Source organism: Alexandromys fortis, unplaced genomic scaffold (genome assembly GCF_014885135.2).
Source record: "Alexandromys fortis isolate MF-2015 unplaced genomic scaffold, M_Fortis_MF-2015_v1.1 scaffold_50, whole genome shotgun sequence".
Classification (NCBI taxonomy): domain Eukaryota; kingdom Metazoa; phylum Chordata; class Mammalia; order Rodentia; family Cricetidae; genus Alexandromys; species Alexandromys fortis.
In genome coordinates this window covers 6313977-6340293 of record NW_026067932.1, presented here as the reverse complement: position 1 = coordinate 6340293, position 26317 = coordinate 6313977, and the positions used below count along the sequence as shown (strand labels likewise).

General features: G+C 41.5%; 1 protein-coding gene and 1 long non-coding RNA gene across 9 annotated transcripts in view; one reads left to right on the top strand and one right to left on the bottom strand.

The window, feature by feature from the left end:
• The window catches only part of Anks1b (ankyrin repeat and sterile alpha motif domain containing 1B), an 864790-nt gene that overhangs the window by 244161 nt on the left and 594312 nt on the right, over positions 1-26317 (top strand). For all 7 annotated transcript variants that reach the window (XM_050145702.1, XM_050145698.1, XM_050145703.1 and 4 more), the window contains one exon: positions 15154-15319. In XM_050145702.1, coding sequence (XP_050001659.1) covers positions 15154-15319 — 166 coding nt within the window. The remainder of the gene's footprint in view (positions 1-15153; positions 15320-26317) is intronic.
• LOC126503785 (uncharacterized) lies at positions 25122-26311 on the bottom strand. Of its 2 annotated transcripts, none has more exons than XR_007592403.1 (3): positions 26075-26311; positions 25462-25737; positions 25122-25325 (listed from the first exon to the last, which is right to left on the bottom strand). It is a non-coding gene; the product is annotated as an uncharacterized lncRNA (long non-coding RNA). The 2 variants fall into 2 exon arrangements; XR_007592404.1 differs by having other exon boundaries at positions 25522-25737.

The following is a 26317-nucleotide window of genomic DNA, read 5'->3' as shown; positions in this document are numbered from 1 at the left end:
ACTTTAGTTAACACCATATAGGCAATGCCCTCTGATCTTTTTGCTGGAAGGGTGTTTCGCAGAATGCGTTTCCTTTTTGTTATCCTATCGGTGAACTACATTTGTTCCTTTTTTGAGATCATCTGGGTTTTTGTTGGGAATTCATACTGGGATGATCTCTGTTTGGTTTTGATTCGTGTTTGGCATATTTTAAGTTGCATTTATTTGCCTCATTAAGGAGATTATTCTTGGGATTTCACTATTTACAATTCCCCCCGGGTAGGCAGGTTTCTTCACAACCATACCAGAAATAAAAGTAAAAGTTGCATATTTTTGTAACTGTTTCATCATCATCTTCAGGTGGTCTATATATTCACGGCCTTTTTTTTTTTCCTTGAAAAGAGCATATAGCTTTCTAAAGGTTGACCAAAATAAAGAGAATATCGTCGTCTTTTCCATTGTTACCCCTCAAAGGTGTGCCTAATCCTTCACTCAAGAGACACAATATTTTGGCACCAATGCCACTAGTTTCTGCTTGCATTTGAGACAGGAGTTCACTATGTGGCCCAGGCTAGCCTTGAAGTCATGATCACCCTGCCTTAGCCTCCTGTGTACTGGGATTACAATGAGCTGACATCACACCCGCCTCGGTACTTCTGTAGTCGTTGCATTTTAAAATGAGTCGTAACAATGACTGCATCCATGGACCACATAGGCCCTAGGGCACCACACTGTGTAGTTTATGTAGTATAGCTCATTACAGATTAAAGTTAATTATTTTATTATTGCACTTTCAACTCTCACAAAGTTTGAAGTAGATATCATTGCTTCCTGACTTCTCAAATGAGAGAACTGGGACTTTGCTGCAGAGGAAAAGCTTGGGCTCTTCTCTGATGGAGGAAGGTCATTGAGCAATAAAGAAACTGCTTGGCTGGCCCTGATAGGTTAAAGCATAGGTGGGAGAAGTAAACAGAATAGAATTCTGGGCTGAAGAGGAAGTGAGGTCAGACTCTGCTCTGCTTCCGGACAGACCCAACAGCTCTGCTCTCTGGATCAGAGACGCCAGGCTCCGCTTTCCCAGGCAGCTCCGACCCAGGATGGACAGAGGCTAGAATCTTCCCGGTAAGCGCACCTTGGGGTGCTTACACACATTATTAGAAATGGGTTAGAACAATTTGTAAGAGCTAGCCAATAAGAAGCTGGAACTAGACGGGCCAAGCAGTGTTTAACAGAATACAATTTGTGTGTTGTTATTTCGGGCATGAGCTAGCAGGCTGCCGGGGTGCTGGGGACGCAGCCCCGCCGCTCCTATTTCAACACTTCTCTGGCCTCCTAGTCTTTAACTGGTACTCTGTTCTTCCAGCGTTTGTCACCAGAAAGTTGTACCAGAATGGCCTCGGGGTTTGTACAACATAGACCTCTGAGCTCACTGTTGGAATTTCTGATTTACTGAAAATTTAGTGATAATGTCTCAAGTCTGCATTATTTAAAAGAGACCCACTAAGGTTTTATGTAGCTTCAAGTCTATAGACCCTGTATTACACTGCATTGCTTTTTTTTCTATCAATGATATTCATTAATCTTTTCAATCCAGACAAAAATAAGTTTTAGTCTTTTGACATAAACTGTGATTCACTGCACATACTTAAAATTGAATTTTTAATTTTAGGTTTAATACTAGAAAAGAATTTTCTTTCCGGTAGAAATTGTGGCCCACACAATATGTGGGTTTAGAATTTTAATAGTTTTTTGACTTGAGAGTTTTGTGATGAGCAGAGATAATAGCCTCTCCTGCTAATCCCAAGTTGCTGATTTCTTCCCACACAGAAAATTTCAGATACTAAAAATGACGAGTCAAGTATTTTACTAATCCTTTAATTTTTTGTAAATATGGCTATTAATTATATGTTTTCTCTTCTACCTTGCCCCCCTGTATTAGTTTGCTGTGTGTACCATAACTGCCTGTCTAAAGCACAGGCATCTGGCAGTTGTTCTATCGTTTGGCAGTTCTAGAAGCTCCAAGTTGGAAACAAAGATTTGACAGCAGTCATTGAATTAAAGAATCACTCAAATTTTAAAAGAGCATTTATTTAACAAACTTATTACGCACCTACAAAGGTCCATTTTCCAAATAAGGTCCCGTTCTGAGGTACCGGGGCCTCTGGCTCCCATCCATGCGTTTTTGGGCTGATGCACACAAGAACATGCCATACTCAAAGTAACCTCCCTGGGTAGGAGCAACCTGGTTTCTCTGCAGTGGGAAAGCTTTGAAACAGTTTGGAGGATTGAAACCTTCCATTCTGAAGAGGAGAAATTTGCAATGGATCTGGCTTCCTGCATGTTGACAACTTCTTCCAAAGGGAATTATGTCCTAATATTTATAATCAAATGGTTGATAAGGGTGAGATCTCATTATGACTTTTCAAAGACTCCTCTCTCTCTCTTCTGTCTTTTGTTTTATTTTGTTTTTGTCTGAAATAGGGTAGCTCAGGCTACCTGAAACTTGCTACCACTATGTAGCCCCAGGCTGGCTTGGAAGTTGCTATATAGACCAAGCTGGCCCTGATGTCACTGTGCTCCACCTGCCTCTGCATCCCAAGCGCTGAGATTAAAGGTGTTCGTTATTGCTCCTAGCAATGTTACCGCTTTCACATCCTTGATGAGAAGAGGCAGGCTGCGCTCTGTTGCCCTCCATTCAGTAAAACATAGTGATGGGAAAATATTAACAGCTGTGTGACGCATAGGAACGGATATGCTCTAGAAACAGACATGGGAATTTCTGATTCCATCTACTCCCAGGTAATAGGGAAAAAGTTAAATATAAGTTTTAAGTCCATGTTGACTAGTGACTGGCACACTAGGCTGAAAGATGTTTAAGCTCACATGTTCACCAAAAAATATGTAAAGTGTCCATTTTAAGCCCCCTCTGCATTGTTTTTTAGCAGTTTGATTAAGCATAGTTGCTTAAAGTCACACATATTAAGTTATAAGAGCGGCCAGACACTGGCACTTACACGGTATTTCTAGTTATTTTTCATGATCTGCTCTGATCACTTGCTTTTTTTTTTCTCCCTGGTTTTTCATCTGCTTAATTTTAATATATAATTCTGTTTACATGTTAAAGATACAAATCCTTAGTCTTGTTTGTTAAAGAAAATTTTATTTATTTCTTCACATATAAATTCATCTTTATGTCTATTTGTTGGTCACCTTTTTTCCTCTGCAGTTCTGGTTATGGGTCTTGTTAGATCTTTCAATCAGAGGTCATTCTTTAAGGTTACTATAATAACAAATGCATTTTCTCGTTATTTAAACATTTACCTGGGATCAGTCTTCGTGGTCATATAGTGAATATCAATTTACTGAAGTACAGTGCTCAGAAGGTAGAAGCAGAAGGAGAACCACAAGTTCAAAACAAGCCTCTTTTATGTAGTAAGTTTCAGGTCAAACATGACTACATAAGGAGACTATATTAAAAAAGATAGATGGATACAGCGTTTCAGATCTTTTTCAGAGTTTTTATTTTTTAATGACTGGTCTGTTCCAAACTAGCAATTACTAAATTATCCATTGTATCCCTTTTGACTTGAATTGTCATCTTCTAAATAAAAAAAAAATCCCCCAATCATTGTAACTGTTTCTTTTCACATATCTGTTATAATCTGTTGCCTTTCAGTTATTATATCAGACCATTGATGTTTATTTAAACATAAGATGGAAAAGGCTGACCTTGTTCCCTTCCATGGTTTTCTCTTTCACCTGGTTATTGGCAGACACTTAATTTTTTCAAACTCACTTTTGGATTCTGTGTCAAGACTCCAGATAAGTAGGAGGCACGCTGATGGAACAGTACCACACTGACTTTGAGAGAGAGAAAAATCATTGGCTTTGATTATTGACCACAAAGCACTTTCTTTTCCATTAAGGTACAATTATTTTTTATTTCTTCAGCTGATGTGTCATGAATTTCCTGTTGTTCTTGTACCAAATTCCCCAGATTTAGTAGGTTAAAAGCAATTTTATTATTTCACAGTTATTATTTTAACCTATTTAGCCTGTTTAACCAGGATGAAATAGAGCAAACCACGCTGCTTTCCCTGCAGTCTCTAGTGGAGACGCTGGCCTTCCATCCTCTTCAGCATCTGTGCACTGCCCACGTTCTTTGGTTCCTAGCTGAATTTTTTTATTCTTTATTTATGCGTATCATGCTTACACATGTGTGTGGATCACATGATACATGCACATATGTGTGGATGCATGGGTGTGACAGTCTTGAGGCCAGAGGTTGATGTTGGTGTCTCCCTCTGTTGCCCTCTACCTTGAGACAGGGTCTCTCACTAAGCCTGAAGTTCATCGGTTGCTTAGGCTGGCTGCCCGATAAGCTCCGGGGATCTGCCTGTCTTCCATCTTCAGTGCTATAGTTCTGGGGTCACAGGGGGTGCCACCACATCTAGCTTTCGGATAACTGCTGGTGATTCTACTTAGGTCCTCATGCGTGTAAGGAAAGGCTTGTCATGGAAGGAACTATCGCCCTATGTACTCTCTTGTTGCTGACCTCTAGATCCAAGGCTAGCGTGGCGCATTGCTATAACATCGACTCATCGTCCTTCCTGTTTATTTAAAAGGAACTTTTAATATATATTGAGGGTTTTGTGCAAATATGCAATGTTTTCTTTTTATCAAAACCACCCCAGTGCCACGTCTACAACTTTTCCAGGTTTCTACTACCACACCTTACTTCCAACTTTATGTAGTCTTTATTTTATTTTTTTTTATTATTTATTTATTTATTAAAGATTTCTGTCTCTTCCCCACCACCACCTCCCATTTCCCCCCCTCCCCCAATCAAGTTCCCCTCCCTCTTCAGCCCAAAGAGCAATCAGGGTTCCCTGCCCTGTGGGAAGTCCAAAAACCACCCACCTCCATCCAGGTCTAGTAAGGTGAGCATCCAAACTGCCTAGGTTCCCACAAAGCCAGTATGTGCAGTAGGATCAAAAACCCATTGCCATTGCACACACACACACACACACACACACACACACACACACTCACACTTATTTAGTGCTTGCAGTACCTGTGGAAGCCAAAAGAGGGCATTGGTTCTCCTGGACCTGAAGTTACAGAGAGCCCTGAACTAGAAGTAACTGCCGGAACCTGAACCATTCTGGAAGAGCAGCAAATGCTCCTAACTGCTCTGTCAGCTCTTCAGTCTCATTCTCTCTGTGCATCTCTCTGTCTCTGTCCCCTCCCCCAAATCCAATCAGTGCTGCTGGTAGATGTGTGGTTGCAAGGCCATCCTCGGCCATCCTAAGTGGGTCTGCATTCCTCATTGACTCTCCCTTCCCCAGAAGCCGTCAACTGCCAATTTCTGTTCCTATTGAGTTAGGACTTTTGTGAGCCTCTGCCCTATCCATACTGGAATTTTGCCTGACTCGATGGTATGCAGGTCTTACATATGCATCCTCGGCCACTGTGAGTTCATGGGTTCACCCAGCCTGTTGGGCCTGGGAAACTGTTTTGTAAAGGTTAGTCCACTATTGGCTCCTTGTTTACAGACCGTTCATTTATATATGTGTCTGCAAAGCCCCGTGGTCATGCAGCACAATATAGTTGGCGGTATAGTGATTGGAATATGGTTCTGCATGGGAGGGGAGGAGTTATTCTCCTTAGCACGGTAGCCAGTGTTCCTTTTTTCTAGGCCTGTCCTGTGGGCATCAAACTTTTCTCACAGCCAATGGCCGTTCTTCTAAAATTCTTTTATTATTGTTCTATATTTGTATTATGATGTTCCTGACTTGAATGTCATTGTAAATCTTTTGAGGATTTTTTTTTCTCTCTCTCTCGATATTGTGGGTACGTCAAAGTAAAGCAGGCTACTTCCAAAAGCTTTTATTTGCTTTGAGTCATTTGGGATTCTGAATCATCTCAAACTTCCAAACAGCCACAAACCCACACTCCCAAGTTTTAGGGTTATTTTTTCTTTTGTCAGCCAAAGAATCCAGAGAGCAGTGAAAGCACACAGGCCTCATGATATTGACACAATGCTTTGTAGTCCACCCACCATCTGAAAATTCATCCAATTTGACTGTCATTCTCTCCACCCTGGGGATGATCAGGCCCGGTATGACGACTCTACGGGCAAAGAACCTTCTACAGGGAGCAGCCAAGTTCAACCTAATGAACTCGGCTGTTAGAAATTTGGTGTGTAGATGAAGCGTTTCTTCCTGCTGCCATTTTTCCGTCTTTGACATCTTCGGTCCTAGAGGCAGAGCCATTGTAACCTCCCTTCTGCCTTTCACGTGTTCGAGGCACAATATCTCCCTGTAACTTTTTTCTTCACCGTTTCTGTGCGTGACATTTGCTAAATACCAAATGGTTGTTTTGCTCATCCATGTCCAAAGGAAACACCCTGCCTGGTTTTTTTCCCTCCTCACATGTGGGTCTCAGCACCAGACCACGTGCCCTCCCCTCCCCGTGATCGCCAACCCTTCATTCCTTAAACACCCGGGTCTCCTCGTGTGGCTCTGAGTTGAGGGTAGGAAAAGATTCATGGTGGTGTACAGTCTGTCAGAGCTGCTTCAGAAAGCCCCAGCGCCACCTGTTTCTGATCGTAAAACTCATCACTGAAGTGTTTGTGAAGCCCCTGTGCCCATACCTGGTTTCTTCATGACTGTGATGGATTCTCCTAAGTCAGAAGGCCAAGTCTCTCCCAGTCTCTATAATGAGTAAAACTTGAACTTCCTTACTGTGGTCAGCATAATCCAGTTAGACTTTCCTTTATGCAATTACCAAAGAAAATCATTCCTAATTAGCACCGAAGGGAAGAGGCCAGGTACTCTCTCTAGTATGAATTTCATGCTTGTATCAAATCAAGCCAATGCCATGTTAATGTCTTTAGCTGATTTATTGCATTCTGACTACTACCAATAGCTACAATTATTTACTATGACTAAAATTCTTTACTCATTACTAAAAGATCTCATTTAATTATAACTTTTGATTTGTTCAGCAGTTTTTAGCTTCTGTGGAAATACAACCTAAGCAGCATATTAAAAACATAGTCTATTGAGGTTTGGTTTCTAATGTTTATTTTTCTTGAGGTACGGGAGCACACAACTTCCTACTAATTTAGTTAGTGTTCTGCACATGTTTCTTATTCAGAAGAAGCAGTGTTTGGACCATACACTTCACAGTCGAATAGGGAAGATAAGGTGGAACAGGCTAAGGACAACAGAGCATCAAAGTTATGTATTTCCTCAGTTAAGTTAGACAGTGCAGGGCCCAGGGATCTGTTTTTAATTCAGGGCTGAAACTCCATTCCTTGGAAGAGAGCTGCTGACGATGGCCCAGAACACGGGGTTATGCTACTACTACAGGAATGTGAGAGCAGGAATAAGGGTAGGATCCAGAATCTCACGTAAAGACAGAGACAAAATATGAAAAGGGCAATTGCTCCCCAAATCGAGAGCCCAGTTTAGTTAGATCAGGTAGAGTGGAGTCCTCAGGATCACTCACTTCTCTTTCCATCTCTGTTGCTCATTTCTGGGCTTAGTTGTCAATGATATATTGACAATACACTTGTGACAAAGGCCAATATTTCTCACTGTAAGAGGAGGAGTTTCAGGAGCTTAAAAACCCATCAGGGCCGGATTCTACTCACAAATGTATGGCTTCTCTTTTCCTTGTATTTGGAGGTAAAGATTGGGTGTTAGTGCCTTTATCACAATGCAAACACATGTATTCTAGGTTGGAGCCCCGTCCTTCCACTCTTCAGATCTTGTACTGACTAAGTCTTTTCGCACTCCCAAAACCACTTTCAGAATGAAGGTTAGATCAATCGTTGTGGGAACTAAATGAGAATCATTTGGGTAAATAAAATATGGTTCTTTTCACAGAACACAAAAGATTTCAATGTATGATTTTCTTGAGTGTTGTTGTCTCAGACTTACATAAACCAAACTTTATTAAAGTGTTTGTACACCTTTTAAAGAGGATGGCCTTGACTTGTGTAAGAGGAAGAAGCAGACTGTAGGACACAAAGTGAAGAGTTATTTTATGCACTCATTTTCCTCAGCATGCGTTCACTGCCCTGCCGTCCACATGGAGCTTCACTAAATGCTAGGCAAACACTTTAAATATTAAGACTCTTTATCATAATAATAGGATTATGCTTCAACTTATTAAACGATACCTTGGCTTATTTGTCTAGCTCTTGTTATATGAATGTGATTACTGTGCAGGTCACTATTTATTCAACAAGATCACTCGGTAAGAAAATTCTGATTTGAAGTCAGGGATGGTAATGCCTCCAGACGTTCCTTTATTGTATAAGATTGTTTTGGCTATCCTGGGTTTTTTGTTTTTCCATATAAAGTTGATTATTGTCTTCTCCAGATCTGTGAAGAATTTTGATGGGATTTTGATGGGGATTGCATTGAATCTATAGATTGCTTTTGGTAGAATTGCCATTTTTACTATGTTGATCCTCCCAATCCAAGAGCAAGGGAGATCCTTGACTTCAAACTCTATTACAGAGCTACAGTATTGAAAACAGCTTCGTATTGGCATAAAAACAGAGAAGTCGACCAATGGAATTGAATAGAAGACCCTGACTTTAACCCACAAACCTATGAGCACCTGATTTTCGATAAAGGAGCTAAAAGTATACAATGGAAAAAAGAGAGCATCTTCAACAAATTGTGCTGGCAAAACTGGATCTCAATCTGTAGAAGAATGAAAATAGATCCATATCTATCACCATGCACAAAACTCAAGTCCAAGTGGATTAAAGACCTTAATATCAGTCTGAACACACTGAACCTGATAGAAGAGAAAGTGGGAAGTACTCTACAACACGTGGGCACAGGAGACCACTTCCTACGTATAACCCCAGCAGCACAGACAGTAAGGGCCTCATTGAATAAATGGGACCTCCTGAGACTGAGAAGCTTCTGTAAAGCAAAGGACACTGTTGCTAAGACAGAAAGGCAACCCACTGACTGGGAGAAAATCTTCACCAACCCCGCAACTGACAAAGGTCTGATCTCCAAAATATGTAAAGAACTCAAGAAACTAGACCATAAAAGGCTAATCAACCCAATTATAAAATGGGGCACTGAGCTGAACAGAGATCTCTCAACAGAAGAAGTTCAAATGGCCAAAAGACACCTAAGGTTATGCTCAACTTCCTTAGCGATTAGGGAAATGCAAATCAAGACAACTTTAAACTACCATCTTACACCTGTCAGAATGGCTAAAATAAAAAACACCAATGATAGCTTTTGCTGGAGAGGTTGTGGAGAAAGGGGTACACTCATCCATTGCTGGTGGGAATGCAAACTTGTGCAACCACTCTGGAAAGCAGTGTGGAGGTTTCTTAGGAAATTCGGGATCAACCTACCCATGGACCCAGCAATACCACTCTTGGGAATATACCCAAGAGAGGCCTTATCATACAATAAAAGTATATGCTCTACTATGTTTATAGCAGCATTGTTTGTAATAGCCAGAACCTGGAAACAACCTAGATGCCCTTCAATTGAAGAATGGATGAAGAAAGTATGGAATATATACATATTAGAGTACTACTCAGCAGTAAAAAACAAGAACTTCTTGAAGTTTGCAGGCAAATGGATGGAAATAGAAAACACTATCCTGAGTGAGGTAAGCCAGACCCAAAAAGAGGAACATGGGATGTACTCACTCATATTTGGTTTCTAGCCATAAATAAAGGACATTGAGCCTATAATTCGGGTTCTTAGAGAAGCTAAATAAGAAGGAGAACCCAAAGAAAAACATATAGGCATCCTCCTGAACATTAACCTTCATCAGGCGATGAAAGGAGACAAGAGACAGAGACAGACACCCACATTGGAGCACCGGACTGAAATCTCAAGGTCCAACTCAGGAGCAGAAGAAGAGAGAGCACGAGCAGAACTCAGGACCGCGAGGGGTACACCCACACACTGAGACAATGGGGATGTTTTATCGGGAACTCACCAAGGCCAGCTGGCCTGGGTCTGAAAAAGCCTGGGTTAAAACCGGTCTTGCTGAACATAGCGGACAATGAGGACTACTGAGACCTCAAGAACAAAGGCAATAGGTTTTTGATCCTACTGCACCTATTGGCTTTGTGGGAGCCTAGGCAGTTTGGATGCTCACCTTACTAGACCTGGATGGAGGTGGGTGGTCCTTGGACTTCCCACAGGGCAGGGAACCCTGATTGCTTTTTGGGCTGACGAGGGAGGGGGACTTGATTGGGGGAGAGGGAGGGAAAGGGGAGGCGGCAGTGGGGAAGAGACAGAAATCTTTAATAAATAAATAAATAAAATTCTGATTTGTTTTATGATTTCTGCTTGGGATCAACATGTACTAATGGCATAGCATTTGTTATTCCCTCCTGAAGGTACAACAAAAGCAAGAACACTAATTGGAACATGACTAACCCTCAACTCCCTCTCATGAGTATTTGGCAGTATAATAACTATGAAAAACAAGCAGCCTTGGAGATAAGAGGCTAGTTTGAAAGTTGTTCTGGTAGTTCCAATGAGACACACTGGTTATCTAGACAAAGCAGAGTGGAGAGAAATAAATGTGTTTGAGGTAGCGCTCAAGTTTAGCCCTTGACTGACTGGGAATCACAGTGAGGAAGCATATGAAATGAAGGCGAGCTTGTTTAGGTGACCTGCTGGATGGGAGTGTAATTTATTGGTAGCAGACAAGTCATAGGGACTTATTTAAGAAGTTAGAAAATGTTGATACATTCAAATAAACCTGAGGATAACCGGGAATGGTTTGACATAGATGAATGTGAAGAGAGATTTATCCTACTAGGTAGTAAAATTAATTTTAAGGTTTGGTAATCAAAACTCTGCAATGCCAGAGAGAGAACAGAATGACATACAAACGAGTCTGAAAGTTCAGAAACAGATTTGACTTTAGGTAAGCATATGGTAGATACCTTTTGTTGTGGGAATTCTATTTCAAAAGAGCAGAACGTATAAACAAGTTGTATAAATAAGAGATTTTTTAAGAGCAAAACATTAAATTTCAAAATGATAGAACTTACTAAATTATGTATATGGGAAGCTAATGTTAATTTATCACTTGAACATAATCAGATGTGTTCAGCATAAGTCATATGTTGATAAATCCATCCTGAGTTAAAAGTAGTCTAAGCTCAAAGTGCATTTACTTCACCTAATCTTGTAGGCATCCCAGTTTAGCAATAAAATATCATTCCTGTGATCACACATTTCACTGGGACCTGTGATTTGCTGCCACCGAGGACTGTCATAAGGGAGCGTCCACTACACATCACTAGCCTAAGATAGGATGAAACTCAGAATTTGAGTATCATCCCTGTGCGTATATGTATACTGCTCTTATGTAACATGGAGTCAGAAACTCATGTCACACACCATAAATCAAAGACAGTATATTTATATTTACCCTTGACAATAGTTCACGAGACATTGTTGGAGGTAACTTACAATTTATGAATTTATATATAATTTATGTTGATATATGATTTATAGAAAGTTAGATACAGCAGCTGATGCTCATTATCTTAGCACATGGGAGACTGAGGCAGGAGACTGAAAAGTTTGAGGCCAGCCTGGACCACACAGTAAGGTACTGTTGCAAAATATTTGAAGGTTAAAGTAATTATAGATGCAGAGATACTCAAAACAGAAAACGGGGCTGCCTCTTCAATAAATTGTTGTGGAAAATCTGATGGTCTCACAGAAGCATTGTCTTAAATTTTTATCTTGCCCTAGCTGCAAAAATTAACTTGAAATGGACTTAAGACGCAAAACCTGAAACTGTAAAGCTACTAGCAGAAAATAGAATTAAAATCTCCATATTTGTCCACGCAAATAACTTTTTAATCTAAGCACAAAATAATTAATGAAAACAAAGTAGAGCATGAATTACATCAGCTAAATAGTTTTCCTACAGCAAAGGACAGTGAATTGATAAGGCGGCCTATAAAGTAGGATAATGTATTTGTAAACCATGCATCATAGAATGGCTTTATATCATCATAGGGCACTCAGCTCCATAGTTTGAAACAATTTACCCTTTAGAATGGATGAAGGACCTAGATAGCTGTTCCTTAAAGAAGATATGTAAGATGACCAATGGGTTTAAATAATGCCCCTGCATAATAACCAGGAAAATGCACATCTAAGCTACAGTGAGCCCTCATAGTTGTTAGAACAGCTAATATGAATAGTTTGGGGAGGATATGGAGAAAATGAGAGTTGTGAACACCACTGGATGGAAGACCAGTTGATGCAGTCATCTGGAAAACTGTGTAGAGTTTCTAAAAACATTAAAATGTATTGAGAATGACCCATTCCACTACTGGGCATCTTCCCAAAGGATGTGGAATCAGTGTGTTAGGATGTTACAGTGCACTCCCAAGTTTATTGTAGCCCTATTCACAGATGTCAAGGTTTGGAATCAGTCTGTGTGCCGACAAATGGAGAAAGTAAATTAGCCCATCCTTAGTAATTAAACCTCCAAGCCATTTAAAAATCCCAATCATGCTTCATCAACAGTAACATCGCAACTTTACCAAACCCTTGAATTGTTCTCATAAATTTAATGTAGGGTTTTAGCTGGAGACTTTATTTATCTATTTTATTTTCAAGGTTGAAAATTCTTCTTCTTCTTCTTCTTCTTCTTCTTCTTCTTCTTCTTCTTCTTCTTCTTCTTCTTCTTCTTCTTCTTCTTCTTCTTCTTCCTCCTCCTCCTCCTCCTCCTCCTCCTCCTCCTCCTCCTCTTCTTCCTCCTCCTCTTCCTCCTCCTCCTCCTCCTCTTCTCCCATACTTGCTTCAGCATTTGTTGTTCCCTATTTTGTTGATACTTGACTTTCCAACTCAGTTAAGATTGGAGACTCTTTGATTAGACTTTATTTGATTTTGTTGTAATCTCAGCTTTTCCTTCCTTCCTTCCTTCCTTCCTTCCTTCCTTCCTTCCTTCCTTCCTTCCGCTCCTCTCTTCCTCCCTTCCTTAGGTTCTTTCCTTCATTCTCCTTTTTTTTACTGTGTTACCCAGGCTGCTGCCCTCAAACTCAAAATATCCCTGCCTCAGCTTCATGCGTATCCAGGATGGCATGTGTACACCACAGCTTCTCAGCTCTGAAAAGCAACGAAGTAAGCAATAACAAACTAACAAAAAGGTCACATCCTTTAGAGGACAGTAGTTTTTATCTGTTTAAAGGACAAGAGACTGTCCAACTGAGGCACAGGGCATATTCAACTCCTGCCGCATGGCAGGGCCGGCAGTGGATTCTGGATGCAGGGTGGTGCAGAAGACAAAATACACGGAGGACGGCACAGTCATCTGGTCTAACCATGAAATGTGCTTCATCCATTATCTCAGCCACAGAGAAGTAGCTGGAGATTTTCAGCAGTGGGGGTCTATTCTGTTGCTTTCCAGTTCCATTTGTTGGCTTACTTTATCAGTGTGTATTTATTTTATAAAACAAGTAGTAGCTTTAATTCATAAATTTATTTTGAGTTTTGACCCAAATTTCCTCTTCTTATCTTCTAAAGATTAGTCTTTTCTTCTTTCAGTTTTTTGCCTTTTAAGAGCTTTGCCCTTCCCTCCACTTTGCGAGGCTGCACTTGAGGGAGAGCTTTTCAGACACGTCGGGAAAGCGTTCTATAGCTGCACAGCCTCTCTGGGCAGAACCCTGCGACTCCTTTCATCATTTCTCCTCTGACATGGGTTTTTAAAGCAAATACCCTCTTGATTGCTTTCTCTGGATGCTTTCTACTTTGTCACCCTTTGTTGTTAAAAATAAATTACTCCCAATTTCCTGCTTTCAGTAGAGTAGAGTGAACATAATTGACTCTTTGATGTGTGAGGGTCTGGTGTGGTCTGAAAGCAATTACCCTGACCTTGAATTCCACTTACTGTAAATATCATTATAGACAAAGTGGGCGCTCGGACTAAATCTGTATCAACCATGGAATGGATCCTGGAAGATTTTCTGAAAATGAGTTTATTTTCTTATTTGTTTCCCAGTTATGAAGTGTACTTTATAAAGTAACAAATAGAAAAAAATAAAATGTTATTCATTCTGAAATCCATCATGCAGGCAATTTGTCTTCCCAAGTAGACTATGAACTCCCTGAGAGCTAGGACTATGTCTTACCAATTAAGAAAACAACACTCATGATTAGCCTTTACTACTTAATATAGCCCCCCTCTCTCATACACACACACACGTACACACACACACACACACACACACACACACGGAAGGGACAATAATTATTGGTAACTAGTTAATTCATCATTTATAAGAAATCGAGATGTTATACAATTAATTGAATTGTGTTTTTTAGAATATACTGAGGAATTAGTAACATAAAATATGAATAATCTGGATATAAATTATATCCTTACCTTAAAAAGTCTTAGCCATAATGGATTAGTTATATAGTTGGCAGTATTTACAAAGAAAAATATTAATGTGATGGATGGGATACTTACAATTCTGAGTGTAAGTAAACTCAAACAGTAATGACTTATATTATAAGGATGCTGATATTTCCTTACAAAGCCTGAAGAAGCTTTTGCTAGGTCTGTTCTAGCAACTCAACGATATCATAAGGGTACCAGGCACTTTTATCTTAATATTGCAGCTTCTGTTTTTTTTTTATATCATTTTGTTCTTGAGTTTGCATTACAGTAAAACACAAAGTCTTCCCTTCCCCTAGAGAGGATCCTAGGGGAAGTAGCCCCTCACAATCTTCTCTGGGGGAAAACTATTCCTTCAGAAGCCTTCCCCAGAATTCTGCTGTGTCTAGCTGGCCAAAGGTGAGTTCTATGGCTATCTCTAGGAGGCAGGCAAGGAGGAGGGCCTGGAAAATGATTGTTGATTGAAGCTGTTTACTCTGTGACTAGAAAGTAGATATTCATAGCAGAGGAAGATCCAGACTGTTACTGTCTAATGGAAACTCAGGCTTTCCAAATGATAAGAACTCTTTCAAGCTACCAGTGATAACAACATATAGTTATAGGACCTTATCAAATAGAACATCAGTTCTTAGCCAATTTGGCAACAGCTGGTGGACCCAACTACCCTTCTGATTTCTATAAATCAGACAAGGCTGTGTTTTTATTAAAAAGCTCTTCATTACCTCTCCTTTTCAGGAGTCTTATCCAAAGAAGAGGAATCACACCATGGAAATCGTGCCATCGGCCTCCCTGGACACATTTCCTTCAGAAAACGAGAACTTTCTCTGTGATCTCCTGGACACAGCCGTTACAAAGAAACCTTGCTCCCTAGAAATCGCAAGGGCACCTTCTCCGAGAACTGGTAATTTTTCCGACTCACCATTGGCCAATTCGATTTGCATACTCACATAACTGAAGACGCATCATTAATATTTTTATGTCATACTATATTATCAACATAAAAGTGTCCCAAAGTAGTCCCAGTGCTCAGTTTTGCATTTCAAGTGAGTACAGGTAAGCCGTAGATTTCGATGTGAAGTCTAATGGTTAAGGGCTCTTCACAGAGATGGCCCTGCTTTGTTCGACATCATTAGGAACCTTGGTGGGATGTCATGCTTTGGGTCCTTGGTAGCAGAAGTCCTTATATAGACCTTTGGACATCCTATTTGTTTCTAACTCATCAAATTATATTTGGTTACTAAATTTACCTTACGTTTTCATAACTTGGTCTAGTTTAAAGGTTGGAAGTCTTTTCTGGCAGAGGGAGTTACTGAAGATGAAGCATCCAAAGCAAGACCAGGGTGGGTGGATGCTGGCATTGAGATAGTCTAGGTAAATGCCGACATTCCTTGCCCGGAGATGGAAGGAGGAGCGTGTGCTTATTATTATAGGCAAACTCTAGTGCATTTCCAAATGGGTTTGTTTCTGCCTAAGATGGCAAATTGGGTGAGGCACAGTTCCACGGCAGAGTGCTTGTCTAGCGTGTGCAAGGCTCTTGGTTCGCACCCTGGTACTTGGCATGTATTTGGGGCAATGAATGGAAGAATTATAGAGGGGTTGAAGTAAAATCCAGAAAATCCATTATAGATAGTATACTAGAAGATTTCACAGAGATGAACAAATAGACTTTGAGTTGTGCTAAGGTAGGGGTACTGTGTAAATCATAACCATACAGAAGAAAGTTAGTTTTTGGATAAGGTAAAAACATGATAATGAGAGTAGCTAAAAATTATGAGGTTCTTACTGTGTGTTCTAAGTTATTTATGTGTATAACGTCATGTAGCTCTTAGGATGCGGTGAGTTATTAACATTGTCCATCACTTTAAAACTGAGGAAGTGGAGGCCCTGACACATTAGATGATGGCACAGGAGTGTGTTACTAGGGATGGCTCTGGGGTTTGAGCCTGAGTGGTTCTTCACTGTGTGCTATAGTGCTGCATTATGTCAGGCGATGAGGAGAGGCAGGAATTGTGAACGAAGAACAGGGTGTTAAGAAATGTCAGATAGTCCTCATGTGACCTTGACAATCAGAAAAGATGTAAGCGTGGCCAAGGATCAGATGATCACAGGCTATGGGTGAAGGGAGACTAATGAGTGATTGACAAACCGCCATAGAGAAGACCAGTGCTCATAGCGTATACAGAAGTGGGTGAGCACCAGAACTTATAAGAGAGCTAACAAGGGATCCTAGTCAGTCTTGGTATCTGGGGACATCTCTCCTTTATCCTAAGGTCCTTAGTTTCTAGAACACTTCAGTCCCATCAAGGGACTTGAGGAGAGTGCCCCACTGAGGTAGGAAAATATAGGCAAAATGTGCAAAACTGTAAGGGCACTCTACCTAGGCATAGGCACACTGAAGGGTCAAGAGTGACAACAGAGGAAGGAGTGCAAGCATGGAAGGTGGGTTTCTCCTAGCTATCCATCAAAGGATCCGGTCAGCTCTTTGCTGCAAACAAGGAATTCTGCATAAAAATATAGGGAAGAAAAACTTCTGAACGGCACCAAAAACACTGGTGAGAAAATTAAATGGGTTGAACCACACCTGGCTTTGGAGCCCCTTCTATCAGCACATTAGAGAGACAGGCCACAAAGCTTCGGCCTGTGTGGTAAGCCAGTGCAGCAGTTAAAGCTGCTTTGGTCCTAAGGAATTTGCTGGACCTACTGTTGAGAAGTGGTGCTTAAAGCAACGAGCTCAGACAGAGATCTCCATGACAGCCCAGTGTGAGCATTCTACAGTGAACACTGTCCTCCATAGGCTTAGATGTCAAGGGTACACCGTTAGAGTAATCACAAGTAATACGGCCTCACACCTCCACCCCAAACACTTCAACGTCTTGTTTCATTATGGGTAGAAAAGGGGGAGATTCATGAGGAATTTATGCTTTAAGCTAGCCCCTATACAGGATAGCACCTCAGATTCATCTCACACAGATGTTCCGAGAACTGAATTTAGGTTAAAAGCAGTTCCGTCAGGGACCAGTCGAAAACAATTATGACCCTCAGAAAGGAGAGCAGGACACTCTATTCTCTTTAAGCCCCAAGTAATTCCATTAAATAGTTTCCGTATTATGATTGGCAGTTTAAAATAATTAAGCCTGAAGAGAAAGGAGCCTGAACCAGGAGCCAGCAGAAGTAAGGGGAAATCTGCACACCTGAGGGGGCTTCACCTACTACAGCTGTCAGATGCAGAGTATAAAATGCTGACATAATTTCAGGAAGAGAGAAGCTTGGAAAGAAACCACCAGGGTATATCTGAGATGAAAATGGAAGCTTCTAGGAATGGAAAAAGATGGTGCACACAACATGCGAACGGATGGGCAGATGTTATCGGACATTAAATTCAGCGGAAGGAAGTTTTAGTGAGTGGGAAAGAGGGCAAGAAGAGAGTGTCAGAACATGGCGTAGAAGGGAAGAGGGTGGAAGAGGAGCATGGCATGGAGTGTTCCTATCAAGAACATCTATCTTACATGTCTGATCATAGCTGCAGAGATCTGAAGCAATATGTTAGAGGAAAACCTGCCCCAAAGAGCCCTGCCCTGATAGATGTACGGGGGTTGATAAGTGAACAGTAGAATTTGTTAGGTTGTATAATATATGAAGATGTAATATTTCATAGATTTCTTTGGAAGTAACCTGAAAGAGCGTCCTGGAAACATAAGGATCAATTATGTATGAAGAGAGAATGCCTGCATGTGTGTCTAATGCTATCTGAACGCCACTAAACTTATACCAATAGCAGTAATTGATTTTGTTCCTGAATCTGCAAGTCTAGCTGGTTCCGTTTTGTGAGGATCACCTCTCTACCACATTGCTCATTTAGGGAATTTGGAAAGTAACCTTCACTAATTTATTTTGTTCTGTGGTAGGCGTCAAACCCAGGGCACCTGTGCATGCTAAGTGCTCCTAACTCTGCGCTCCTTCTCCAGCCTATGGAGAACAATTGACTCTAAGGATACTGTGTCGATGGGGGTCTATCTGGATACCTGGCAAGCTGTCTATAAACCAGGAGCTTTGTTTTGGCGTGGGGATTGCTTGCTTGCCTTCTGTGACTGGCATGTTTCTCCTCGTGAAGTACAGGCTGGATTCTGAAGATCAGTGTCTCCATTACCAGTGGAAAGTCTAGCTCTTCCATTCTATCACCATATTGCACTCTGGAAATCTGGGATGTCAGCATGACCAGGCTACTGGTGAGGGCGTTCTTCCCGGCTCGTGGGAGGCTGACATTTCACTGTGTGCTTTTGCTTGTTTTTATGTCTGTGCTGAGTGAGTGACTCTGGCACTTTTGTCCCTGAGAAGGAACCATACTTAAGGAAAAGACACCAGAGAAGTCAGGACTGTCTCCCCAGCTTCCAGTGATAGTTTTTGTCTTTGAATAGCTGTTTTGGTCCCCACAGCTTCTCCCCTTGAGCTTTTCATCTTTCATTGTCACTTGTTTTTAGAGTCCCCAGCTCCTGCCTCCTGAGAAGTCACAATGTTAAAGCCACAAGTTTTGGAACACCACATTTCCAGGTGCCAAAGTCCCCTCTGGTTATTGACTGCCACACAGAACAAACCAACCTTAAGACCTAGTTAACAACAACAATAACAAGACACACTCATGTATTTTTCTTTTAAAGCTGCACTTCTGAGATGGCTCTGTAGGAGTTTCTTGCTTGCTGTTTCAAGTAATTATGCCGGGGCTTCTTGACTAAACACTGTAATAGAATCTGTGTACAAGATCCATTCTTAGGCCAGGTGAAGGGCTCTAACAGGCCAGAGCTTGGCAAACATGGCTCTGACAGGTTTTGCCTTTTACCCTTCTTCACCCCCCACCCAACGCCCCTGACTGTTAGATTACATTCCCAAGCTAACCCCCAAGGTCTATTCCTTTATTTTGCCACGGACTCATTCCTGAAACAAAATACCAAGGTCCACCGATCAAAATTCGTTATTTGGTTAATGTGTCCAGTCAGGATTTACCAACTCACCCTAGCACAGACTTCCCCCCTTTCTCCTTAAAAACCCACTCCTGTAAAAGACAAACAAAAATCCTGCTGGTGCTTGCTTGCTTTCTTTCTATTGCTGCTGTCTTTGCAGCCCCCGTCCCACTACAACCCCTATCTGCCTGCCCCTCCAGAGTATTAAATCTCCTTTGTGCTGGGTGTGTCTCGCACTGACTCCGAGGGGGACCCTCTCCCTCACGTCAGTTGTGGTGGCCCAGACTTATAATCCTAATACTTAGGAGGCTGGGGCCGGAGGATCACTGTGAATTTGGCAACACTGTGAGTTCCACATCAGTCTGGGCTAATTTCAAATAAATAAAAAAAAATAACATTCTATCTTCCATATCTACCATGGCCTACTTGGATTGCTCTTGGTATATGTTGGGTAAATGTGAATATGATTCCAAGAACAAACCCCAAGGAAAATCGGCAGAAGCTACACTCCCTTTTATGGCTTAGACATCACTTCTGCTGTGGCCAAGACTCTGCCCGCATTTAAGTAGAGGGAATTTTCTTTCTCTGGCCTTTGCCAAGAGTGCTGACTAAATAGCAGCATAAGAAGTTATCCATCCAGCTGCTTTTGGAAAACACAGATTCTTACGACTATCTGAGTTGCTGTTGTTTTGGTTTTATTTTATTCTAAATGGAGCTAGATTTTAATTTGCATGGATATATGAATCCCCCTACTGTCGTTGATACTTGGGCTTGTGCAGAAATCAGCCTGACCAGCTGAACCAGCTGAATCCCTAAGACCTGTGCTCTGCGCTCTGGGCTGTGTTTATGAATTCTACCAGTGGGGAGTCGAGAATTAAAATGGAAATTATGTGTTTTTAAATTATAGGAATAAACATGGATGCAGATTCCTGACAGGGGCGCCCAAAGGATTGCTCTCTAGTTGTTAGCGCCACCGCTGGTGAGACAGTATCAGCGTAGCTGTGTCTTCATTGGCTAGTCTAGAGACAGTGTGCGCCCCGCACTCCACTCAGCTAACCTGTGTCTTCATTGGCTAGTCTAGAGACAGTGTGCACCCCGCACTCCACTCAGCTAACCTGGGGCTCTAGGTTTCATGGATCCTACCCTTTCCAAGTCTCTCACTGCTCTGAGTACTTTATGGCTTATGATTAGCTTTGTGCTGTTCCTTTGGGAGCAGCTTGGTGAGCTGGTGAACTTGGGGGAGGAGCTGACCACTCTTGGAGTTATTGATGTTTTCCTGCTGTGAGAGCAAAGAAAGGACTTGCAGGACAGCTCCTAATGTAGATGAGTACCTGTAGCGCCTACACTATGGGACAGTTAGTGAGGTGGGAAAAGGGGCTGGAGGTTGAAACACATAGACGCACAGACGGAAACACGGGTCTTACTTGAAACAAGAATGCCAATTTTATTGTGTTCCAGAGCAGCTTATGTAGTGCCTTCCCTGATCAATGGCCATTCCCTAGCTCTGGAGATCCTTCAGCTGCAAGCCACCAGAAACCACTCCCCTGCCATCAGGGAGGGTCTCTTGTTTGCGCAGAGCAGCTGCAAGCATAGGAAAACAAGTTGTCTGTAGGAAATTCAGGGTGTGGGGGTCCACGGTCCCCAAAATCTCCCCCTTTTCTATATAATTAGACCTAATGTTCTTCGTTTTTAACTCGCCCAGGTGTGGCACAAATGTGATGGAGAAAAGGAGAGCAACTAACCACATGCAAAGCCCACAAAAATCCAGTTGCTCTTGTAAGTTGGAAAATGCCCTAGCAAACATGCGCATTCTACATTCCATATGAATAATATTAAATGCTGGTAAAGGCTACAAGATAGTCACACCAGCCATCTGGCTGATGGCAATTCTGGCTGCCACGGAGGAGGCCGCAGCAGTGATCCCAAAGTGTCTCTCTGCTGGGGCAGCTCCACCAGGCTGGGCACCCACTGGGCTGTGGCCACACGCCTCTCGTCACAAAGTCTTGGGCATGCAGAGCCAGGGACCACTGCCACCCATGAAGCTCTGCTCCAGCTGCCACCTCTCCACCCACGGGGACTCCGGGAAGCAGGCTCACACTCAGGAATTGTGGAGGGGGGGTGTCAAAGCTTGCCACCTGCACACCGCTCGTCCCCGCTCCTCGAGCCCACAACCTCCAGTAAACAATCATTTAGGGAATTTGGGCATCGTTCTCTGTAAACTACTTCCTGCTGTTTATTGGGCGAAGTATCTTTGGGGGTATTCACAGTGACATTTCAGGGGATTTTGGTCCATCAAACCATGTTAGTCTGGAATGAATCCACAGGTTCATTGGTGGAAACAAAAGCAGAACCTACCTCTTTTCCAAAGCAACAAATTTTTAAAATCAAGATACCTTTCTTAGCAGTCTCCAGAATCAAATGTCTTTCTCTAGTCAAAAATAAAAAAGAAAGAAAACACAGCAGTGTACATCCGTGCACATCCCATCTGTTTGAGGCCTTCAATTCACCCTCCACCTCCTCTTTATTACTTCCCGGCTGGCCAGTCTTCTGGAGGGCACGCCTCAGAGAGTCTCTAGTTCCTGATCTCAACTGTGCCTCCTGTGGTGCCTGCGCCACCTGGAACTACTATAAGGCAAGAGTCTGGACATGAAAGCACACACAGACACATGCCCATGTTCAATCAACCCTCACCGTTCCCGAGGGCGATCTCTTAGTGTGTCCCTAGTTGCCAATCTCACTGAGGGCCTCCACCTGTAAATGTCTGTGCTTAACTCTGCTCTTTTGTATCTAGAATTCCTTCCCAAGCTTTCTCAGGTTTTCTGTGGATTTTTCTAGCATACTTTGGAGTGCCAATTGTTGTAGAGAGGCCGCTTGTTTGTTTCCCAGCTGCCCAGACTCCCGAAATAATCACACAGAACTATATTACTTAAAACACTGCTTGACCCGTTAGCTCTAGCTTCTTATGGCTAATTCTTACATATTAATTTTTAACCCATTTCTATTAATCTGTGTGTGGCCACAAGGCTGTGGCTTACTGGATAAAGTTCCAGCCTCTGTCTCTGTCTCTCTGTGTGTATGTATTTCAATCTCCAGCCCCTTGCCCAGCGTGGTATGCTACAGGCGTAGTACCATAGTGCACATAGTACAGGTGAGGCATAGTACCATAGTACACGTAGTATAGGTGCTACAGGACAGTAGTACACATAGCAAGGATGCTACAAGTACCAAAACTGAATGAGGAGGAAATGACCTACTTGCCCATTCAATAAACATGCACAGAGTTCCACTAGTTTTCCCAGTTCCAGGCATTGTGTTAGTGTTGCCAAAGAAACAGAGTTGAGCTGCAAGTCCTAAAAATTTGGAAATTTGAAGGTTAATAAGCACAAGAAGTAGAACCACATATCCCTGGGTTGTAGGAGAGGGATATGAGGTGTAACCTACTTCCAGCAAATGCTGCCTGATCTCAGCCTCAACTAAGGAAATGTTAGATAGATGTAGGGGGAAGAGGCAAGAGAGCCATGGAGGATAGATAGTTAGCTCTTTGAAGGAACATCTAGAGATCGAATTGTTTATCCTGCACACCAAGGGGGCTTTAAAAGTTTGCATCCTAACCCCTAGGATCTTATAGGAATTTAGAGATGACATCTTCATAGAAGTAACACAGTAATTAAGTAGGCCTTATCAGGCATGTTTAACCTATGGCACATGCAGTAGGAGACAGCTTTGAACCTGAGCGTAAACATGAGGGAGTTGAAAACTTACACCAAAGCTCAGGAGCTGTGTTGTTCGGTGTTTGGCGGGGGAGTAACTGGATTGTGTGGTTCCCTGGGGTCGATTTTGTAGATGACAACGATGTGATACCACAATGACAAAGGACGGGGCGGGCCTGTCAGAAACCCAGGCAAAGGGAAAGGGAAAGGCAATGTAGGCACACGAAGAAGATGGCCCTCCACAAGCCGAGCACAGAGGTCTGATGAGCAGAGCTTTCTCTTGGACCTCATAGATCTGTCCTGCCCATGCCTCCTTCTGAGGCCCCTAGCCAACAGAACTAAAGAAAGGAAGTTTGATTGTATACGCCATGCATTTCTGCTATATTACAATGGCCCTGTGTATCTAATACAGAGCCCTGAAACTGAGCACACATGTTTCACGCATTAGCATGTATGGGTCATTCTGCACGGTCCAAATCCCGCCTGGCTGGTAACTGGCAGTGCCATTCAGAGATAAAATGTGTCTCTTCTGAAAATAACAGTTAAGTGTGTATATTTGTCCCCTTCCTGTATTTGTTAAGCAGATGAGAAAACTTTTTTTTTTTTACCATAGCTACTAGTTTAATTTTAATAAGAAAGTGAATCAGTAGTTTATCTATATTCAACCAGATTTTATGATTCAACCAATAAGTTGAGTTTTTCTCTAAGGAATACTTTGCGAGTACCTCAATGCCTATGGGTTTCATATGGAGTAAGAATCATAATACTGGGCTCCTAAAGTAAAGGTGGATCACGTTCTCATTTGTGCTGCCACTATTAAATTACCTGCTTCTCCTCACGCAGAGGACGGTAGATTTTTATGGTGGGGAATCAGTCATATAAATGAACGACAGCAACAAAAAGGAATTAATGAATGAGTTATCTTTAAAAGAAAATGGCTGGCATAGCAGTAAAAAGCCCTTATGTAATAGTCAGATGCCATCAAAGAAGATGTTTTATTGTCTGCCTTTCATTTAATTTTATCCTTCACAGGGGAATTTTTCCATTTTGCGGTAACTAAGCAACCTGTTATTTTGAATCACTTAGTGCAGGCTTTGCACAGTATGGGTGCTCAATAAATCCATTTTGATTAATGAGCAATTTATAACAACACTAGCAAAGACTGTTTCCAATCCTGTTGAGAGAGAATGGATGATCTCTGATTTTTTTTTTTAAAAAAGGCCATGTTCAATAGTGACACGCCAGCATACTGGGGGTCCTAGTTACCGCTGTTCGATTTGCTAATGTGCTTACTGGACCATGGTTTGCCTGAAATGGAAGTGTCACCTGTAAGTAATCCTCCACACCCCATTACACATTTTCTGTCAACTGACATAGGCAGGATGGAGGGCGAGGGTTTCTGAAATGAATTTGTAACCATGTAAATATCTATATTTATATACTTAGTATGTAAATATATAAATTCATATACATGTACTTATAGTATATTTAAAGATTTATTTATAAACTTATAATATGTAAACATGAATTTGTGTGTATTATATATACATTATATATAGATTTTATTTTGATAATTCCATGTTGTATTCATATAAACATATGAATACATAATATATGATAAATATATGTAGAATATTATAAATGATATATAAATATATATCTAATATGTAAAATGTATTTATATATTAAATGATTATAAATGTATTTATATACAAATGTAAAGGTATTTATATGGTTACAAATCTATTATATATATGCATATGTATCTATGTTTGAGATAGTGAAGATTCTCTCTAATGCCATAGTTTTTAAATTAAAACAATTCCAGCTGGACCAGGACAGACGTTTATCTCTGCTAAGGAAGTGAGCAATGTCAACAGGATTTCTGTGGGTATGTTTAACTCATTTAAAAGAACAAACTATTTTTAAGGCCCTTGGAAACATCCTTTTACATACAAATATTGGTTTTTCTGATAAGAACCATTTTTTATCAGCTAGCAATTATTTATCTGGCATTTGCTCGGTGCTCAGTGGTTTTGTAGCCATTTATTAAGTCAGATATCTACATGGTAAATTGGTAACAAGGGGCTTAACAGAGGGAAACAGCAAGGAAGCCACGAGTCCCATGTGCACCGTGAAGTCCTGGTCCATTAGCCACCTTCTTTATCCATGTGGGCATTTTGACAAGGCAGATGTGTCTGCTTGCATTGATGGAAGCTTGCTGCACTTTGAAAACAACATCCTAAACAGAAAGGAAATCACCCCAAATGAGTTTCACCTGTTCTTTGAATGGTGTAACATACGTCGTAGATTAAGACTTCTGAAAATACAGTGAACTCTCGCTAAGACGAAGGCATCGGCTTTTATGGTTTGCTTACCTTCTGGGATCACGCTTCCCTATAAAGTCAGACTGTGTATAGTAACGAGCGAAGTCTTACTTAATTCACTAATCCATGCCCTTGAAATTCAGGCAGTCCCCCACTGCTTCTCTGATGTCTTCCATTCCAGGTGCTCTCCTTCCTTGTCTCGGTAGCTGATTTCATATTTCAATTCACAAAGAACATAGAATCCATACAGCTGTAATCCCAGCACCTTGGAGATGGAAGCAGGAGAATCAAGACTTCCAGGTCAGCCTGGGCTACCTGAGACTGTCTCTAACAAACAAAAAGACGAAAGAAAAGATATAGAGGCAGGGACGTGAAGAGAATTGCACAGAGAGAGAACTACCCCTGACTCTTTCCTCTGATTGTCCTTCCTGTTAACATAGGTGGGGTGTTCTCTCCCTGTGTGCTGTATCCTCTGTGCTCCAGTCTCTGACTTCTTAGCAATTTTATCATTTCGTTCAATCTTCTCCCCTCCGGTGTGTTTGTATATAAAGTAGTATTTGTGGTATGTCCTCTTAAACACACAACGTTCTGGGGATCAAACCCAGGTCTGTTTTTCCACAAGTTGGTCACACCGCTTACCACTAAGATGCCTACCAGCCCCTACCTTTTGAGTTTTTCTTTGTCTTTTTCTCCTGAACATGTGGATCAATGCTCTCTTTTCTTTTAGAAAATAAAAGCAAAACACTATTGACATTGAAAACAACTGACTGATAGGAATTCCTCGAACCTACTGGACACTCAGCTACTCTTTCCTGTCTATCTGTATTAGTCAAGGTTTTCTAGAGTCACAGAACTTCTTATGAATCTCTCTCTCTCTCTCTCTCTCTCTCTCTCTCTCTCTCTCTCT